The sequence below is a fragment of the Cyprinus carpio genome, chromosome A18, assembly GCF_018340385.1.
Source record: "Cyprinus carpio isolate SPL01 chromosome A18, ASM1834038v1, whole genome shotgun sequence".
Lineage (NCBI taxonomy): Eukaryota > Metazoa > Chordata > Actinopteri > Cypriniformes > Cyprinidae > Cyprinus > Cyprinus carpio.
The window spans coordinates 19,221,636-19,244,022 of NC_056589.1; the positions used below are offsets into that span (position 1 = coordinate 19,221,636).

General features: G+C 36.8%; 1 protein-coding gene across 1 annotated transcript; it reads right to left on the reverse strand.

Annotated features, from left to right (window-relative positions):
• Positions 1 to 102: 102 nt before the first annotated feature.
• Positions 103 to 21,888, reverse strand: cftr (CF transmembrane conductance regulator). The gene is made up of 27 exons (XM_042775270.1): positions 21,539 to 21,888; positions 20,684 to 20,794; positions 19,656 to 19,767; positions 19,063 to 19,278; positions 18,798 to 18,887; positions 17,594 to 17,757; positions 17,015 to 17,140; positions 15,291 to 15,537; positions 14,013 to 14,105; positions 13,359 to 13,535; positions 12,686 to 12,877; positions 9,641 to 9,735; positions 8,978 to 9,064; positions 7,370 to 8,081; positions 7,150 to 7,287; positions 6,759 to 6,796; positions 6,372 to 6,652; positions 6,199 to 6,278; positions 5,612 to 5,762; positions 3,916 to 4,143; positions 3,541 to 3,641; positions 2,937 to 3,164; positions 2,022 to 2,177; positions 1,856 to 1,945; positions 1,221 to 1,393; positions 1,035 to 1,140; positions 103 to 790 (listed from the first exon to the last, which is right to left on the reverse strand). Exons 1-27 carry the CDS (start codon positions 21,589 to 21,591, stop codon positions 578 to 580), a joined length of 4,458 nt encoding a protein of 1,485 aa, XP_042631204.1. The 5' UTR covers positions 21,592 to 21,888; the 3' UTR covers positions 103 to 577.
• Positions 21,889 to 22,387: the final 499 nt, after the last annotated feature.

A 22,387-nucleotide genomic window follows, 5' to 3' on the forward strand; every position in this document is an offset into this window, starting at 1 on the left:
TGTTTCTGTGTCCTGTCCTCTTAAGCTTCGCACTATAACACAAGATAAGAGTGGAATGAGGTCATTCCTGGTGACCACACAGAAAAAAAAACAAGAGAAGCACAGTCTTGAAAAATATATTTGTTTCACAGAAAAGTCTTTTATATATATTTACACTTTAAAATAATCAATGTTTTTGTTTGTGCCTTTCCTAATTCCATGAAACGCATAAAGACAATAGACTAATTGTTTTGCCATTTAAATGATTCATATGATCCCATTTTGCTGCACTTTCAAAGGATGCCAGATGTTGGACACAAGTTAACAATAAATTAAATGTTCAGAGAAAAATAAGAGAAGAATACATTTGATTCGAGAAAAGTTACATTATACAATTTTTTACAGTGTTCAATTATTCCTGGCCTCACTGTGTCCCATTGTGAGAGTATATTGCGTACCTCTTGTGACATTAAGAAAAAATACATATCTTTTTCATAATAAATGTCAAATGTTCTAAGGATAGGTCATCCAATATAACGTACCATTTGGAGACCATTGTAAGCTTGATTGTTTCTGTATGAATTCCAGTTTGAGACGCTCAGAGGCGAGTGTCTTGGATATTGTCCTCTGCCTCCTCTTGCAGTGTCTGCGTAACAGAGCTGAGTTTGGACTGAGGGCCGCGCATGCTAGAGTTCCGGCGAGGGAAGAGTTTGAGGCGCTCGGCTGGACTTATGGCCTGCTTTAGATGACTGGTCTCATTCAGCAGCTTCTGAATGGAATCGTAGGTCTTCACCTGACCCTTGTCCATCATCTGCAACAGAGAACAGAGGAGTCAGGGACAAACTTAAAAATAGATTTTTACAGTAGCTCTGCTAAAGCAATTTTTTAAAGAAGTCTCTTATGCACACCAAGGTTATATTTATTTAATCAAAATATAGGAAAAGCAGTAATGTGAAATATTATTACAGTTTAAAATAACTGTGCTGTTTTAATATATTTTAAAATAAAATGTATTCCTGTAATTAAAAAAAAGCTTCCTGGCTTTAGTGCCTTACCAAGAAAGACTGGCACTCGAGCAGCGGTTCCACTCTGTGTTCAGACAATAATATAGTGCACGTGGAGAAAGACTGTCGTAATGTTTTCTTTAACACCTTTATTGTTCTGAAAACAAAGACACCATTATTTATCATGACCTGAATTCATTATACTTGGACTTAACAGCCAGTGGTGTTGGGACTCACATTGGATCAAGGTGGGCACTAGGCTCATCCAGGAGGAGGATGCGTGCTCCGCTGAGGATGGAGCGAGCCAGACAGATGAGCTGTTTGTGGCCGTTACTCAGTACATAGCCTCCGTATTCCAGCTGGAAGTCCAGTTTGTCTGGAAACTGCTCAATCACTGTCTTAAGACCGACCTTCACACATGAACACAGAAACAACTGTAAATCAAGCAAATACTGTCAGCAAACTAAGTATTTTAAAAGAGGAGAACAGGACATTGCTATGTTGATAATACTGGTCACTTAGCATTCACCATATTTTAGACCTAATGTTCTGCCTTCATTAAATGACATTTGATGACTTAAAACAGAAATGATATAGAATTTAAATATTGTCATAAAAATTTCATTTAAATTATAACTTAAGAACAAGATGAAGTGTGTCATGCCTGTTTCTGTTTAGCAATGGTTAACCTGGGTTGTTTGAAATTTGTTGTCTGAATTATGAATTACACCCTTCACCCTTAACTGCTCAGTGGCAACTAAAGTGTTACCATAGTCCCAGGAGCAGAGACAATGCTTTTCCAGTTTCTTTGAATTGCTCTAGAAAAAAGGGTCATTGATCATCTGCTCTGGACCCCTGCAGCAGAAACCCACCTCCTCCGTGACCCGCCACAGCTCCTCATCACTATGACAACCGTAAGGGTCTAGGTTCAGGCGGAATGGTCCCGTAAAGATGAAGACTTTCTGTGGTGGTGTGGAAGGAGATATTTACAAAAATATTTCATGAGATGTTATGAAGAGAGAGGATGACCGCTGTTACCTGAGGCATCACACCAAAGGCTTTCCTCCACTTCTGGAGTGGCATTTTGTTCCAGTTGACCCCGTCGATGGAGATATCACCATCTGTGTAAACCAGCCTTAAGAGAGCATTGAACAGAGAACTCTTCCCAGAACCTGTTCGGCCCAAGATACCCACCTGAAAAAGATGATCAATCTGACCTGTGAACAGATTTACATGCTATAGAAGTGCATCTTCAGCAATACATGGAACATATTCTGTTAGAAGCTTGGACTAGAAGCCAGTCTCACATGGATTTCTCAAAATATACATCACAGAAACAAGTGTGAAAAAGATATAAGGCTGATCACATGAGACTCTTTAGCTAATTTGCCTACCATTGTTGTACAAAGGCAAAATGCAGTAACTTTGTCAAAACCGAAATCAAGTCTTGTGACTTGGCTCAATTATGCTCAGATTTTAAAAACGATATATAAAAATTGATATAAAAATCAGTTTTGGTGTTGGTGTAGTTACTGCATTTCGCCTTTGTAGGGCAGTACAACCCCAACATCCACAAATTAAAGCTCTGGGATTGAAAATATAATTTAAACCTGAAAATAATAATAAAGTTCTAAGATTTTGGAAAATATAAAGCAAAAATAAATAAATAAATAAAGACATAAAATAAATAAGAAATATTTCCCGTTCCAGATTCTATATTTCCATCTCTAGGCTAATAATCAAATCTAAAACAAATCTGTGACACTGAACTTACACAAAAGGTCAAATGTGATGCAGAAAATACAATTTGTAAAGGATAGCATAATTCAAGCTGTGAGACAATTCTTTTACAGAATTTGATGAAAGGTTTGCATGTTAGCATTTATTTTTCTGAAACTGTTTAACATTTGCATTTTAAAGAGGAGTTTAAGCCTGGAAATTGTTTGTACGTACCCTCTGTCTACCCTCCACAGTGAAGGAGAGGTTCTTGAGGACAGCGTGACCCCCTTCTGTGTATTTGACTGTTAAATTCTGCACATCAATGTGACCGCGGTTGGGCCAGCTTGAGTCAGCCTGTGCATCGGCATTCTCGATAATCAGATCTGAGCATTTGCTTTTGTCCGGTTTGGGTGTCTCAGACGGTAGGTCGATGAACTTAAAAACCCGGTCAACGGAACGCATCTGGAGGAAGAAGGATTAGAACAGCTATGATGTAATCAGGTCCACTGAGGTCCATGTGGTTTGTTTAGCCTTTAAATGATGCTTAGCCTCTGTGTTTGTGTGTGCGAGTACAAATGCGCACACAGTTACACCATGTGGCAAAAATAAAGCGCTACTACTGTATAAATGCGTATCAGTGTGATTGTAAACTGTTCTCCTGATAGGGTCATAGTGAGGGAAAACAAAACGTTCTGCACCTTGATAAGTGTTGCTCTGACTTAAAAAAACCTCACTCAGACAATATTTTCGACAGCATTACAGAACAGGACAATTTCTGCAGTTAAGAACAACTGAAAAACATGCAGTTTTCAGGGAGGAAAACCAAAAGGGCACGTACCATTCCATCTACCGCAATGCTGGTGGCAACACACCACTGGAAGGTGCCTAGAATGAGCATTGCCAGGCATATGACGATACCAATCTCACCCGGTTTATCCTCTGTGGAATAACGCACCAACAAGCAAGTATAAACATTAAGTACAAGGTTGCTCACAATGACCTCACTTCTACAGTTCAAAGGCATTTTCCAAGCACTGCTCGCAATTACCTCTTGATAAAACCAATTGTCTGTAAAACCCACTAAATCAAGCGTTCATTGGCTTTTTGGACCCACAGAGAACCGTCAAATAAACAGTGGCATCCGCTCACTCTACATGCTCTACTGTTCACTTGGTTCACTCTTGCCTAGATACAGATGGAGGAGTGCTCTTACGGTTGGTTCCTACTGCAATCCAGGCGGTCAGCGTGAAAAAGAACACAAAGATGATGTCAGCGCGGAAGAGGAACCATCGTAGGGTCGACAGGTAGAGGAACCAGGTGGCTGTGTGGGTGTTGAGGGTCTTGTGGAACAGGTTCTCGAAGTACGCCTGCCGCTCAAAGGCCCTGATGGTCCACAAACCCTTCAGCGAGATGATGAGGTGGGAGAAAATGGGGCTACGAGCTGTGATGAGAGAAGAATTGAAGATGTCAACAATGTATATTCATTTAATTTTAAATCTTCTGAAGCAATAGCTTTGTGTGACAAACAAAGCAAAAGAGTCATTCAGTGCATTCCTCCACTGGGGCACCCAAATCAAACTTCTTTCTGGTCTACAGGCCACTTTTAGGATGATGTTTTGATATTTTGGGGCTTGACACAACCCTTCTCTATATAAATGATAATTTAGGATTATAATTTATACTTTTTATACTCAGCAAGCACACATTAAATAGATCAAAAGTGACAGGCATTTACAGTACAGTATAATGCTACAAAACTATTGTGACGAGTGGAGCAGGTGTCGCTCATTTCCCAATCACTCCACCGGCCTCGCTCCGTTCCCACGCCTCTCGGCCCCGCCCCACTCGTCACAACTATTTTATTCCAAGTAAATGTTTGAATATTTGAACTGTTTGAACAATGTTTGAACTGTCTATTCATCAAAGAATTCTGAAGAAAAAAATTCTCACAGTTTCAACAAAATATTAAGCAATTGTTTTCAAATTTGACAATAATAAAAAATTTCTTAGGATGTGGCACTGAAGACTGGACTAAGTTTAAAAGCATTTTCAATTCATTTATCAAATTTTTGGGTCAACTACTACCTTTAACTGTCAATATCAAGCACTTGTATTTTGCCATCATCTGTGCCACACATTTCCAATAGCAGAAGGGGTCAGAAAAAGGAAGGAAGAAATAAAAGTCCTGCCCTCTGTCCTTTATTATGACCTCATAATCCAAATGAACTAGTCCACAAGTTCATCACGTTTTTCTCATTCACCACGGCTTTCCTTGCAACATTCCTTTCCATTTCTATAAACAAGACAATGCCTTTAGTTCCTCTTGTCTGAAAAACAATAGGGTTGCGCAGTTTTCTGGGATTGCCGCCATGAAGCTTGTTGCTCATCAGTTGTGCATGATGAGTGAATGATATCAGGATAGCGGCAGAGGAAATCCCTGGTCGGGTTTTTGCTAACCCAGTATTACAAAGTACGGAAAGCCCTAGTTGCTTTCTCAGTGGCTCTGGATAGTCTGACAGTAGGAAGATCATTGACAACTGAGGCTAACAGGAGTTTTCTTCCTGTCTGAGTTACAGAGAGACCATCAGAAATGGGTCTGCCTTATTCAGAGATGTAATAGACCATAGATAACTGGTCGAGAAACAAAACTCTGACCCCCACACCCCCCATGCCCTTTTCCTTTCCTTTGAGATATCCTTTTCTCTTTCTGGTTGAATCATCCATCCTCTGCTCCTCCCCTGTTTTTGGACCTAGCAATGACCTCCCATCAGTGCCTTGTCTAACTGGCCTTCTCATCCCTGGCAGCAAGCCACACGCCAGCACGCAGAGTGCGTCAGGAATCCTTTTGCCAACTGCACAGACGTATCTAACAACTGCATGCAAAGAATGCACACACTATCTGGCCTTACCTTCTGTCTCCAGCTGTTTAAGCTGTTGACCCGTGCGGAGAAAGTACTTCCTCATCACAATGAAAATAATGGCCAGGGGAGTAGCTGCGAGGAATATGTATGGCCTCACAATGGACACCACAAGAATACATCCAACCACCACCACAGTCAACTGTTAGAAGAAAAGCAATGTTAAAGTCTTATTCAGCTTATTTGAAAAATACTTTTATTCAGTAAGGATGTATTAAACTATATATAAATATATATATATATATATATATATATATATATATATATATATATATATATATATATATATATATATATGGCAATATTGTGTGTGAGAAATTACTAATCACTAATCATCTAGTATGCTGTATAGCACTGAGTTGAAACTGTACTTCATAGAATGTTAGACCTCAAAATGCAAAAGTGATCAATGCTGCACTAAGCTGAAATCCATCTACTCATCTATTAATGAAAATTCTATCATGAATTACTCACCCTGATGTCTTTTAAAACCTGTAAGACCTTTGTTCATCTTCATAACACAAATTAAGATTTAAACAAGGCTTTTGACAATCAAAGTTATCAAAGGAGTCACAAACCTGGACAAAGTCAAACATGAGGAGAGGAAGCATGTCATCTATGGTGGCCATGTCTTTGGTGAACCTATTCATGATGCGACCTGTAAAAATGATATTGGGATACAAACGGTCAGAAACTGGACTGGTGGAAATATGGTTTACTTCTACTTATTTCAGCCTTATGTAACACAGACCTGTCTTCATGGTATTGAGCACAGACATGGGTGCACTGAGAACAGCATGCAGCATCTTCTGGTGCAGTTTCTTAGAGATTGTGATCATAGTGTGCACAAACGGAAGACCCCGGAAAAATCCCATTGCGAGGAGGCTCTCTGACGTGGCCACGTAGATGTAGAGAATGTAATAGCTGCCTGTCGGGGTCACAATGATGGCATTTTTTTTTCCAGGTGAAGACATGTTGGAGTACTTTGTCATATTTGGCTCAACTCGTTGATGCTCTCCAAAACAAAAATCAAAAAAACAAAAATTAAAAAAACAAAATTGATTAAAACTAACTTCAGATTATTATTGAAGAATGCTTGACAGCGAAGGAGTTTAGTTACTTAAGGAAAAACACTTACTCAGTTATCAAAAAAATCCCTGCTACAGATCCTGCAACCTAAAAACACACAACAAAGAATTAAGGCTAGTAAATCTAGATCCACACTGTTCAAAAAGATTTTTTTATGTTTTTGAAAGAATTTCAATGAACTGTTTTCTAATGTAATATATTTTATGCATATATAAAAAAAAATAATATTTGTGATAGCAAAGCTAAATGAACAGCATTTATTTAAAATCTTTATTTGAAGTCTTTTGATCAACTTAACGCATCTTTGATGAATAAAATTAATTTCTTTTAAAAAAAAAAAAAAAATAATCTTAATAATCGCAAACTTATTAACCGTGGAAACACATCAACAATATTCATTTGTAATGTAGAACATATCAGTACAGATTATATCAGATTACCTCAATTGCAGCAATAAGGAAGATGAAGATCAGAACATACAGAAGGCTTTTATTATTTGACACATATCTGACGTATGTGTTCCACTTTGTTGTTTCGAATACATCCTCTTTTTCATCTATTTCATTAACTAAGCAAGCCTGCAAAGAGAAGCAAATCAGATGAAATTAAAGCCTAGTATGTAAAGCAATATGTTGCAGTAAGTGCAAGAAATCTCCACACCTCAATGTTCTCTTCTTCTAGGACCCCGGTGATGTCATACGTGCTGTCTGACAGACGGCGAGCATAGATGTCCAGCTCAGATGCCAGTTCGCTCTGAGGCACGACGGACAGCCGTCTGCGGAAAGATGACTGAAGGTGGTCACGACGGCCTTGGCCTTGTGCATTGGTCATGAAAGCTAACACAGACTGCCTCCTCTGACCAGCCATATGCACTCCGTGGTTATGATACACGTCGCTCCCCATAAAGGACTCATCCACGAGCTCGTTCTCTGGTACCAGGGAGAACTTCCGGGCAGGTAATGTCCTCCGAACCTCCTCCTCGGGTATCTGAATGAAGGATGCCTTACGAGCTGCTCCGAGAGTGTTGACGATAACTGAAGATTTTCTTTCATCTATGTACACAGGCATTGACGGGGCCACCTGGCGATAAGCTGAGCGTTCAGGTCGCATGCCTGCGCTCTCATCCACTGAGACGCGGTGGAGAGTCTCTGTGAGGATGGAGCAGCGGCGCTCTGCACTGACATTGTCATAGGCCTCCAAACCCAAAAGCAAAGAGCTGAAATCAGGCCGTTCTGACTGAAGCTCTGAAAAGGTGCCGTAGAAAAAACTTTCACCGTTGTGGAGCAGAAGGATCTTATCAGCCCGCTTTAAATGCTCAATCTTATTTGTTACCAAGATGCGTGTCTTAGAGGCCATCAGCTTACACAGACATCTGGGTAAATAAATAAAAATGAGGTTATGCAGCAATATTTCTAACATTTAAGCTAAAATTAACTCCAGCAGAGTATGTGTTGTCATCTCTTTTCAATTTAGTTCATAACACAATTGATATTTATTTATAAAAAGCAACAATACCTGCAAACTTATATATCTGAAAAGATCCCAAAAATACCTTCACACCTCAAAATATTTAAAATGGTTGTGCAAATCTCCAAAAAGTATATTATAAAAGATGTTGAAAATGCATTTAGAAACAATATAGTGGCTATATATGTATATATATATATATATATATATATATATATATATATATATATGCAGATATATATAAAATATAAAAAAATAGTTTTAGAGGATATGGAAATGTTATATATTATATACTATATATCATGTCATTGGAGTGTTTTATGGGAATGGATGGGCACTAAAGAGTTCTCTAGCTTGTGTCAGTTCTCTGATTGGTGGAGATTTTTTTTTTTTTTTTTTTTTGCAGAATCATAGGTAATGTTGTTTTTACCAGGAATTCCACTGTTAAACATGATTATTTAAAAAATAAGTTGAAAAATGCATTGCTGATGCCTTCAACAAAAGCATATACCATCAATTAATAACCTCATAGTAGGTCTGTCTTCGATTATAATTTTCTTTTGCAAATTATTTTTCAAATCAACAAGATTTTTACTTCTGGAACCCAACTGTTGCACTCTATTACCTTCAGATGGAAATTCTAAAACGATGTTTTTTGTTTTATGCACTTAATTAGAAAATTAGTTTTTATAATGTTTGGACAGACAGAAATTCTGATCCCCAGTCTACCGCATCAGAAATAAAATAGGCAAAAATTTTCATTAGAAATAATGAAAGTCAAAATGCTACATATATGCATACTTGTCAAATATTTCCTTTTCTGTTGCAATATCCAGGTGAGTAAATGGTGCGTCAAGTAGGTAAACATCAGCATCTCTGTAAATAGCCCTGTGCAGAAAAAAATAATATTACTTAATAACATTTTCAGATAGTTATTTTTAACTAGTGACAATATGATAATTTAAATACAAAATAAGTTTATTTTAAGGTAAACGTAGTTTATTCAATACAATTATTTAATAAACTATTTTAAGGAATATTTAAATATGGTAAACTCTGCACACTATAATAAGATGTACTAACAATATAAACGTATTACGTCACAGCTATGTCACAACAGCGCTGACACAGGAAAGCTTTCGTACAAACAAACAAACAATAAAAGCTTGTCAAAACCTTATTGTATTTATGACTGCAGCAAGATTGTATTGAGTTGTAAAATTTAACATTGAGTTTATGGCCATGTAAATCCAAAAGAGATCCAAGAACAAACTTCCTGATTGGATGTAACAATGTGTTTTGACAATCATTAAAAAGCCATACATATATGATTTACTCTCTTCTCTAAAGTTCTGTGGGAATGAGCAGCCATGGGGTAAGTGAGGACTTCAGCATGGTTTAAACAACAGGTGCTGGAGGAGTTGAGAGAATTGTTCAAGGGGAGCGAGGAAATGTGTGACATACCTGGCTAGAGCCACACGTGCCTTCTGACCCCCACTCAAGTTTAAACCCCCCTCAGCCATAGGTGTCTTATCCTTCTCAGGAAGAGCAGCCAGATCCTAATAATAAAACAGACAATATCATCATACAGAGCAAAGGAAAGTAAGATGGAAATGCCATTTAAAAAAATTTAGGGTAAGCCAACCACCATACGCGATTTTACAACAGAACACAGACACAAGACAACACACACTTACAACAGAAATAATTGGTAAACTGCAGGTTTTTGGTGCTTAAAAACCATTTTGACATAAATTAATGGAAACACTCATGCTTAAAAAAAAATTCAACCACCTAAGATGGTTTGTTGGTCTTAGCTTGCTGGTTGTTGGTTGGCTAGCCTGGCTAGCTGACAACTTCCCAAAACCCCTCTAAAACCAACAGACCAGCCTGATTTATGTTAGTCTGGTTTAAGCTTTTTTCTTAGCAGGGACCACATACCACTTGAGATGAATAATTCTCATGTAGGAAGTACTTACCTTGTCATCAACTCTGTTTGTCCGTTGTAGGAGCATTAAAAATAATAATTAAATGCAGTGATGCAGTGAGAAAGACTTTTTTAAACCCTACACAAACAAATCAGTGGGCAGCACTGGAGCGCTACTGTCTTTAAGATGGAAATGCCAGGGTTTACTGCCCAGACACAACATGAAAAAGGAATAAAATGCATGTATATCAGTGCCACAAAGGAAATACATGGATAACAAAAGCCAACTAAACATGGGTGTTTCCACTTTACATTTTAAACTCTACAAATCCATTTACTGGATCCTGCTAGTCTTGCTGTTTGCATTGAGAGCTTGTTTCTAACGCGTGACTCAGAAGATTAAGTACGCTGGGAAAGCGTAAGTGTCAGTCTATCAGCACAGACTGAATAAAGACTCATTATGTACAGTAAATAACAATACTTTGCAGCTTCTTGCTAGTTAGCACACAGATGGCTAACTTCTCACACTCTGTTGTTATGGCCAAGCCTACCATTGTGATGGCAATAGCCACCTCACACTGCTCTATAAGATCTTCTGTTATTATAGTCTGGATATTTCGTAACAAACAGTCATAAATTGTGCTTGTAATCACCATTTACTGTGAAAACATGCTTTGTTTGAGAGGAAACACTTTCACTTTTCTCCCTATGGGAAACATGGAAACTGACACAGACTGTAAATGTCCCAGACTCACCATTCAGAAACACACTATGTTAATAAACTACTAATTAACAAAATTTTTAATTTTTATATATAATATATACACACACAATATTATAGTAATATATAAAAATATACTTTTTACACAGCAAATAATTGTTATTAATTCTATTTATAAAATCTGTAAAAACGCATTATAATATATATATATATATATAATATATATTTATATATGTATATATATATATATATTTATAGATATATATATATATAGTGTGTGAAATTAGTTTTTTTTTTCTTCTTGTTTTCAGCCTAAACTTTATCAGTTTTGTCTGATTTATGCTTAAAGGGATACTCCGTCCCAAAATGAAAATTTTGTCATTAATCACTTACCCCCATGTCGTTCCAAACCCGTAAAAGCTTCTTCGGAACACAATTTAAGATATTTTGGATGAAAACCCTGGAGGCTTGAGACTGTCCCAAAGACTGCCAAATAAAAATCGTAGTGTCAAGGTCCATAAAAGTTATGAAAGTCGTTGTCAGAATGCTGCATATGCTCAGACGTTCTGGGTCATGAAGTGACGGGGGAACACTTTTTGTAAGCGAAGAAAAACAAAAAATAAAGCATTCACAAGGACGCACCTCTGTGTCTCTCCTATCACCGTATGCTTGTATGCATTCTGTGTCATCCGTGCCACAAGGATGATGCAGTTTTCTTTCAAATCAAAGCAGACGCAGTATAAACAGTGATATGGAGAGACACAGAGGAGACAGTTGCAGCACAAGGTGATTGTTGAATAGAGGAGTCTGCTGACAAAGGATTTTGCAAAGGAATTTCTTCGCTTACAAAAAGTGTTCCCATCGCTTCAAATAACCCAAATTGCACGTCTGATGGCAGATGGAGTATTCTGCTGAACGACTTTCATACCTTTTATGGACCCTGACACTGTTATTTACTTGGCAGTCTATGGGACAGTCTCAAGCCTCCAGGTTTTCACCCAAAATATCTTCAATTGTGTTCCGAAGACGAATTAAGCTTTTATGGATTTGGAACGACATGGGGGCAAGTGATTAATAACAAAATTTACATTTTGGGACGGAGTATCCCTTTAAAACAAGAAAAAAAAAACTATGTTTGCCAATTTTGTGAAAAAAAAAAAAAAATTATCATTAATTCACTATATGTTCTCCGAAAATGTGAAATCTTTATCTTTGTGAATATAATTTAAGTTTTTGCAGTGTTTGCAAAGCCTTATATTATGATTTTCACTAGACAAATCTCATACACTAGCACGGATAAATCTCACACATCAGCCTAATGCCTGGACATGACTGTGTTTTCAGCAGCTCTCCTGTCCTTTCATGTACTGTAAGACTCAATTAAACAAGGGGCATGTCACTCATCACTTTGGTTGCTGATAGTTGCACATGATTGGCTGATTTGTTATCAAGAGATTAAGGGTGAAGGAAGAAAACCACGAGCAGAGTAATATGACTCAGTTCTATGTCTAACAAAGGTTCTCAGTTCAACTGCCAGGTGAACATTCCATGTAGAAAGAGAGAGAGAAACAGAGAAAGGGAGAGAGAGAGAGGGAAGACAGAAACAGAAGCAAACCAGGAGCCAAAAACATGACAGAAGATAAAGAGGAGGACTAGTTATGTTGAGAAAAGAGATGAGTGAGGTCAGGCAATATTCTGTAGAGAGAGGGACTGAAATACAAATAGAGAAAGATACAAAATACAAAAAGTAAAAAGAATAATAAAATACACAAAAGGAGAGAAATTGGAGATGGGAGTAAAACTAAGGAAATACAGTGGACTGAAAAAAAGAGTGGACTGAAGAGCATTCATTTGTCAGTACCTCCTCGAGCTGGCATGCTTTGACCACACTCTTGTAGCGATACTCATCATAGGTCAGACCAAAAAGAATGTTGTCTCGGATGGTGCCAGGCATGATCCAGGCTGTTTGGGAGGAGTAGGAGATTCGACCACTGTGTCGGATCTCCACAGAATATAAAAACAGCTCCCCAAGAATGGTCATCAACAATGAGCTCTATAAATACAGGCATTATGTCTGAACAATGACAACCTTACAGTTTCCTTTCAGCAAATGCTTGCTTTCTTTTAAACAGCTTGCATAACTCATCCTTTTATATTTTAGCTTATTTTTCAGCTTATTAATGGCTTCACACTGTAGTTTAATTGGCCTTTCATTTATTCACTCTAATTGTTATAATTGTGAATAATTTGTTGGAATTGTTTAGTATCTTTTTCTACACTAATTTCTGACTGCAAAGAAGTAGAAAAACATTTTTTAATCAGCAAGACTTTCTTAAATTTAAATAAATTATAAATGAAATAATAATAATAAATAAATAAATAAATAAATAATTGATAAAATAATTGATAATAAATAAATAAATTATATCATTTTTATTTATATAAATAATAAATATATTATTTACAATTTCAGTACAACTTGCATTGATATATATATTTACGACAGATTTGAAGATTACGGCAAGCACTCCTACCTTCCCAGAGCCCATAGAACCGTTAACAGCCAACATCTCTCCTTTCTTCAGGTTCAAACTGATGTCCTTCAATACGGGAGTCACATATAGGTTGGTAAAGAAGAGGCCTGCATCTCCATTGTGATGGCCATTAGCTTTGTTCTCCTGTTTTATCCTTTCCAAAAGTTCACCAGGACCCTGAAGAAACACAGACAGAGAGTATTTACACTGCACTACACATGCACACTGAATGCATTAAAAAAATATTGATCACTCCTCTCTTTTTCTTTAAATGCTGAAAAGGAATAAAATTTAAAATATCGCCCAGTGTAGTTTAAGTACATGACAGTCTCACTAAAACAAAACCGCACATGTTACCACAGGGAAGGGATGATTAGAGGAGAAGGAGGACCTGGCTAATCGTTGACCTTAGTTATGCTTAAAGGGTCATTTAGTCTTGTAGCTACTGAACTGAAAATGCAATTCATATTCAAATAGACTAAGAAACAGTCAACAGAGAGCACTGCAATTAGTTCTATAAATGTGCTTCTAATTAGAAAAGAATCGAAAAGAATAGAATCAATCTTTTTCAAAAGAAAGGTAAGGATATGATGACACAAAACTGAAATACAGGAGAGATGTTCTAAATCTAAGACTATGGATGCATAACTATACCTCATCCCAAGAAGCAGTCACATCTTTAAGTTCCAGCTCTGTGATGCTGAGATCATATTCCATTAACTTGTATTCCTCCTTACTAAGAAATTCTTGAGGAAACAGGTAAGTTAAAGTTTTAGGTAGAGCTCTGGATACAGAGAAGACCACAGTAACAGCAACATTCTCTCAAAGTTCAGCACAGTTTACAGCATTACACAATGAGTGCTTTCAGAAATACAGTAGTACAGAGGAGTGTTTTACCTTTATTAACACCAAACCAGAAATGCTTTAATTATAAAGCTATATTATAGCCGATATAATTTATCATTGTAATACATATTACTAAAATGGCATTATTACAAAAATTCACAAATAATTCGGTTGGTAAAAAAAAACTTCCTCTCAATGTAAACAAATATATACTTTTTTGCAAATAGTTTGCAATGTATGTAGTTCCACTACAAGTATCAACCACAAAAGATGACATTAAAGGGATACTCCACCCCAAAATGAAAATTTTGTCACTAATCACTTACCCTCATGTGGTTCCAAACAAGTAAAAGCTTTGTTCGTCTTCGGAAAACAATTTAAGATATTTTGGATGCGCTGCACAGATGCACTGTTTTCGTTCAAATCAAAGTGTGAATACACGTAGAAAACGTATCCTTGTGTCGTGGCTGACACAGCATAGCGTACGCAGTTTGCGTTCAGCAGATATTCTCCAAAATGGCGCTACGGTGATGTGGAGAGACACAGAGGAGATGAATTGTTGAATACATTTACAGGGATGTTTTATTAATGTACAATGTCCCTGTCAACTAAACAAAGTAAAAAAAAATAATTAAAGTCGTTATTTTTGTTTTCTTCGAGTACAAAAAGTATTCTCGGCGCTTCATAACGTTACGGTTGAACCACTGATGGAAGGTGGGCTATTCTGATGATGTCTTTCATACTTTTCTGGACCTTGATAGTGTAATTTACTTGGCAGTCAATGGGACAGTCACAAGCCTCCCGGGTTTCATCCAAAATATCTTAAATTGTGTTTCGAAGACAAACCAAGCTTTTACAGGTTTGGAACCACATGGGGGAAAGTGATTAATGACAAAATTTTCATTTTGGGTTGGAGTAACCCTTTAAATACATAAATGATTTTTTACATTTATTTTCAAAATGTGCAATTATTATAATCATCTGAATCCCCTAATATTTTTAAAGTCGGAGTTCATGGTGTAGCACACAGAGAGGGATCATGAGAATGGGCTGCACTTGTGCTAGTTTTAGAGTGTGTAGACTCACTTCAATCTTCCAAATAAGCCGCATGGTGTCGTACCACATCTGGATGGAGCCGGGCAGTTGTCGAGTGACAGTCATACGCAGCACCATACAGTAGGAGAGAGTTGTGAATATGCGACGCAGGTTGATACCACGGCTGAGGGCATGAGGGACGATTGCGGCCACAATCACAAAGATGGCTGAGAAAAAGTATGCAGAGCTGTAAAAATAGCGCAGGGAGCCAATCTTCCTGGTCAGCCTCACCTCATCCCTACAAACAGTTTACAGGAAGAAAGAATGATAAACATGTCCCTCAAGGCTCAGTTCTTGCACAACTTTTGCTCAACCTGTATAGCCAAATAATGAGAAAGAACCAAACTGCCTATCAAAGCCATGCAGATGACACCCAAATTTATCTTGCCCTTCATTTGACTAATGACTACAGCCTCACTGACTCCCTCTGCCAATGCACTGATGAAATTAACAGAAATTAAATAAACGTGCCTTGTCTAACCTTAAAGGAGAATGTCACATGGTTAGGATATTTGGAGACTGTGTCATGAGATATCAAATAGCTAAAAAAACAATGACACATTGATTCTCCGAGACTGAGCTGATAACAAAAACACAAAGGCATACCGTGTGCTGCCATAAATGTAATACTACAGAGAAACAGTGGGAGACCGTGGCTTCAAGTTTCTCTGATCCAGGCCAAAATCTCTTATGAAAGAACTTCACTTACTATTAAAGAAGCAGGAATTAAAGCATTAGGAGAGAAATGTAATTAACTGAAATATCAACTGTAACTGCTAATATTAACTTTAATTAAATTACTCATTTAGCAAACTCAAAATTTTTAGCAATTTGCCTGAAAAAAATACATTTGTTTTTACAAAGTTCTGGGGTGACTTTTTCAGAAATTTGTTTAAGGAACTTAGAACAATTTAACTAGATTACTATGTTTTTTGATTAATGTCTGCGAAAAAAAAAAAAAAAAAAAAAAAAAAAAAAAAAAACTATATATATTTATTTATATGCACATTCTACTGTTCAAAGGTTTGGGGTTGGTTAAGATCTTTTTTTTCTTTTACTAAGCAAGAATGCAATAAACTGATGAAAAGTGAGAGTAAAGAATTTCACATTGTTACAAAAATGTATTGTTCAAATAAATGCTGTTCTTTTGAACTTTCTAACATTTATTATAATAGGAAATGTTTCTTGAGCACCTGTATATCATAAGACACTAAAAAAAAACTGGATTAATGGCTGCTGACAACTTAGCTTTTCCATTACAGGAATAAATTACATTTTTAAATATTTTAAAATAGAAAATTGCTATTTTAAATGATACTATTTCACACTATTTTTACCATATTTTTGATCAAATAAATGCAGCCTTGGTGAGCAAAAGAAAAAATCTTACCAACTCTAAAGTATTGAAAGGTAGTGTACAAACTTTCTATATCTAAACATCAATATATATTTCTCTCTCTCCTATGGCTGCTCCCATTAGGCGTATCAATAAATATTTACTTTCCTCTATTTCCATTTTTCCCCCCCAATGCAGTCGATTATTTTGATATAATCTTTCTCAGATAAGTATGTCCCTAAATGGCACATTTAAAAAAAAAAGTTTGTCAGACGTTCTCTTCTTGATTGTCAAAATCCTGGCTGTGCAAATGCAAAAAACAGAGTTTGACTTGTTTTTAACAAGTGCAGAACATCCAACAAAAATTTTGGGGTCTTACTGTCTGATGTTTTTGATGAGGGTCTCCATTATCTCCTCCCAGCCATAGGCCTTCACTGAATGCAGGTTTTCCATGATCTCTGAGGTCAGAGCCAACCGTTTGTTAGTCAGTACCACCTTTTGTGCTCTAAAGGCAAACAGAAAAAGGCAGAATATTGTAATGAAGACTCTGTTCTTACAGAACTTCACATCCTGTACATAGTACATCTGACTAATGTCTATGATGGTGTCTCATGAATGAAGGCACTGAATTCAGACAATATACATACTGAATTAAAATTGATTGTGAGTTTGTGTGTGTGTCTCAGTAGTGGTTCTGACCAACATTGTTTACATTTCTCAAAGGCACAAGGCTACCCAGTCTCCTGATTACAGGAGCAGAAGTGAACTACCTGTCCAAACTCTTCAAAGCCTTTAACCAGCATGAATCACAGCTGGAATTTGTGTTTCTGTGGGAGCATATTTGGAGACACATCTCTAAAACAAAGCTGTGCCAGTTTGAGTCTGACAATGGGAACATCTTAGGCAAGATTCATTTTTTGGTATTACCACGTAGGCTAACAGTCAATGTAATACTTACTTGTAAGGACCCATTTTATGTGAGAGAAAGGCCTGCAAGACACCCAGCAAAGAGATAGCGGCAAGTGCACAGAAGCTATTGACATCAATGAGTTCCCAGATAAGCCCTGTACACAGGATGCATTGCAATGGTGATATCCATACAAAATGGGCCATGCCCAGGCTCTATATCAAAAAAAAAGAAGAAGAAAAAATAAAACATGCATAGTATTAAACTTAAGTAATTAATTAAAAACACAAATTGTTATTTATTCATGTATTAATACATTTATGTCAAAAGCTGACGTCTAGGAGCCTCTGCACATTTGCAGTGGTACAAAACATCTCACACATTCCAAGTAAAGGACACTCGAAGTACCCACATTAAACACAGGTGCTAATTGCTTCAGACCACTTACAGAGTGTATCAATATTCAGCACATTGGCTCTACCTTCTTTGGATGTTCCAGAGTTCAACTACGCTCCCCACTGAAGCATTATGCTAAATTTAATGCTCAGCCAACATGTTAGCAGCAGAATATTCATTTCTAATGGTCAGCCTCTTTACAAATAGGCCATACACACACTACCATTTAAAAGTTTGGAGTCTGTCTGATTTATTTTTGAAAGAAATAAACACAGTAGAGACTTTCACATTCTTGCAAAAGATTTCTATTTCAAACAAATGCGGTTCTTTTGAACTTTCTATTCATCACAGAATCCTGAAAAAAATGTATCACTGTTTCCACCAAAATATTAATCAGCACAAAATGTTTTAACAATGCTTAAGGTTTCTTGAGCACCAAATCAGGATATTAGAATGATTTCTGAAGGATCATGTCACACTGATTTATGTGAGACTTGAGTAATGGATGCTAAAAATTCAGCTTTGCCAGTTATTTCAAATTGTAATAATATTTCATAATATTACTGTTTCTACTGTATTATTTAATAAATGCAATACATGCAGCCTTGGTGAGCATTTAAAAGAGTTCTTTCGTTAAAGAAATCTAACCAACCAAAACTTTTGGATGGTAGTATCTATACATTCTAAAAACTAAATTCTGTAAAATTAGGGCCCAATGTACTGTCAATATAAGGAATTTTTAATATTGATTTTTCACAGGTGTGTTGTACAGGTTAAAGACAAAACAACAGAGTATCACAGGAGACCTGCCATCCAGTACACATGAGGGACTTGCGTCATTTGCTCATTTCATACTTGCCTGATCAAATTTGCCCAGGTTGGCTGACATCAGACTGACCAGTTGGCCTGTGCTTATCTTGTCCAAAACTCGGCTAGAAAGTTTCAAGGTCTAAGGGTCAAGATTAGGAGAAATTCATGCACTTAATGCACTGTTATTTTAATATAATGTTATTTTATTGAATATTTTGTGCTTATAATAGATGGCTTAAATCTGATCCATTATTTGAGGAAAGATATTGGTATCAGGGATAGATGATAGCAGACAGAAATAACTAGACACAAACCTTTTTATAGATTATGCTAAAGAGTGCAATTCTGATCTTCATGCCCAGGCGGTGCAGCCCAAACATGGCAGGCTGGAGCAGGAGAAAGCGGGCAGTGAATAGCAAGCCGAGACCAAAGGCAAGAAAGTAACCATTTGCTCGCTCCGGTTCATGGACCGGGTCAAATGATGCAATTATCCGCCCTAAAAGCTGTGGCTGCACTGTTTTTGTAGCCTCCTGAAAAATAGTAAAAGAAGTGGCATCTTCATTTTCAAATTTACAAACTTATAATTACTATTTACAGAAAAACATCAATATAAATTGATGTCCAAAGTATGTAAAATTAATCAAGTGAGAAGTGGAAGAAAATCAAGCAAGAGGTCAGATGCTGTAAGTTCTTCACTGGGAAAGTCATACTGCACTGTTACCTGCAGTACACAGCTAGGAACCACACAACTTCATGCCAGTGAGCCAACAATATCCACCCATATGCAAACAAATTAACAAAACTTCATGCATTTGAACTCTCTTGTACTAAGCTGTTGTATTTAGAGATCAACACTCCAATCCAAGAACAAAAAAAAGGCCACAGAAAGAACTATTTGGACACTTACGCCTATATATAGGAGGAAGCCAAATAACAGAAATGGTCGTATAAAGCATCGTGCCAGTGCTCGTAGTAGACTGGGCTTTTTTCTTCCAGATGCAACTTCTCTGTCCCATTCTCTGTTTAGGGAAAGAGAGAAAACTGAATGGAACAGTTAAACAGCATCCACCCACCCACAATAAAACGGGTATAGTCCGCATTGTTTGGTGCACTCCTATATAACCAAGGTGATTTAGCGAACTTATTTAACAGAGCAAAGAGACCTTGACAAGCTTGGGGAAACGGTAGAGACGGCTCCAACCTGTTAATTAAATAAAAGGTTCAGATTCCCAGCAGTACTCCACATTAAGAGGAATAACAGAAATGCTCATCATCTATCACTCACCAGGGGCCTGGCACTTTAAAAGGTCACATTTGATGCCCATTAGCAGGGCACTGGCATGGATGTATTGTTTTTTATGTGAGACATGGTATGGAAGGAACTTTACTGGAATGGGCAGGGTGACATTTAAGGGGGTCGTCTACATTTTATTCTTCTTTTCTCCCTTCCTTTGTCAAAAAACATCACACAAACACTCAAAGGTGTGATATTTGGCTCTATTGAGTAACAGAAGCTTTGAGGACGCTGAAAGTCACAATAGAAACCAAGACTGTGAGTTCTGTTTGAGTCGCTTCATTATGTAAATTTGCTCACTTTACAAAAAAGTGAGTCAAAGTTCTTTCATTCCAGTTCCGGTTACTGAATGGAGGAGACACTGAGAAAATATACTCAGCAATTAACAACAAAATTACAGAGGAAATATCAATATATATTATTTTTAAATAGGAAATTGTCCTTAATCCTTAATAAATAATAATAAAATAAATGCTCATGCAAATTAAATGGAATGTAACTGGAAATGCAATAAACACATTTCATTCACCAGGATAATGGGGTCTTTTCTTTATGAGGGTATATGAATAAATCAATTTTAAATAATATGTTTTAAATCACAAGTTAATGTGTCAGGAAAAGGTGAGAACACAAATACTTACTTCTCCAGACGATCTGCAAGAATGTCTGCTGCATCTTGACTGGGAGCTTGATAAACATCAGACGGCCTCAGTTTCTCCCTAAAACCCTTTCTCATTATAGGGTTTGTCCACCTGTAAACAGTCAGAAAAAAACGTTGAAAACTTCAATATTGTGATTTATTTGAATTAGAGTGAACTTTAGTTATTTTTAAGGAGATGTACGCGTAAATATTTTATGATAGCTATGATTATGCAGTTTTATAAACACGCTGGAGATAGGACTAGTGTGCTAATTATTAAAATAACTTGATTTGATGTTGTTCTTGCACAAACATGTTCTTTAAGTCCCCTTAAACGCATAAATAAAATAAAAATAAAAACATTTGTGATTTTTACGATAACTGTGTAATTCTAAATAGCTGAAGGAAAGCGTTCGAACTGCGCGGTGTTGCTATGGTTACCACCTCAGTCGAACCCAGCTTCTGTTTGTGAACGTTCACTGCAGCGTCCTTGCTCTGGTTAAATTAACTTTTGAACTTTTGAGGTTGTAGAAGCGGTGTTCGAAAACACTGTTTAAAAGTGTTGCCTATCCAGCCTATACACTTGTAAAGCAATAAAAAGAAAGCTTTCTTTATAGGGGGCTCAGAATGAGGTATGAAATAAAACGTGGCTGTTATTTAAATGTTTCTATTAATATATCAGTCATCAGGTGTAGTCTGTGTAGCCTTCACGTGCGAATACACTAGAAATGTGAATAAACAGAAAAATATATCTGGTAGCCTATTTAAACGCATCCTAAGCACAACATTTTGTTGTTGTTAGTACACGTGGACACACAGGACATCTAAAACATTTCATATTTTGATTGCATCTTACCAGAAAAAGTATTTTGAGAGGCAGCTGGCATCCTCCACAGGTGATCTCTGCATCCTAAAAGTACCCCGGGGGTGACACGCTTACATCGGGTGTCAGCTTAATGCCTCTCCGCTGAATAAAGTTCTCAGGCGCTGTCCTCCTCTCTTAGCGCTGATATCGTCGATATTCGCTGCCAGTATTTAGATGATGAGGAGAATTTCTCGTCTCTTAAATCGTTAATGAGAAGTAACTCGCTTATAAAGAGCGCATATTGACAGCAGCGCTGTGATTCAGTGAGAGCAGTGCGCTCTCTCAGCCCCAAATGCCACAGATCCTTTGGGCATGTCATCCTCAAACTGTCAGTCTTTTACAGAGATGCTCACGTGTTGCTTTACAAGAGCAAGTGGCGTGTCATCATCAGAGAATTCTCGTGGTGTTTGAGAAAGAACGTCAATCATTTTAACACATGAAAGTCAACTGCCGCTGTTGTATAATTTCGCACCTTTCCTTAGTTTGAAAAGAGATGGCAAATCTTAACATTGTAAAACAAAATAACAGAAAATAAAAATAAATATTTCCATCCACAAAATAACAAGATGTTCTTTTTAATTCTTAAATTATTTAATTCTTTAATTATAATGGATAACCTGATCATTTTTAACCCAAAATTTAAAAAACTTAAGCAAATTTGAGATTGTGGAAACTTGGACAACCTTGAGTTTATGCAGCTTGCTGCTATACCATTAAAGCAAATATAAATATATATATATATATATTATATATATATATAATATGATCATATATTATATATATATATATATATATATATATATATTATATATATATATATATATTAGACTTGTGCCGGTA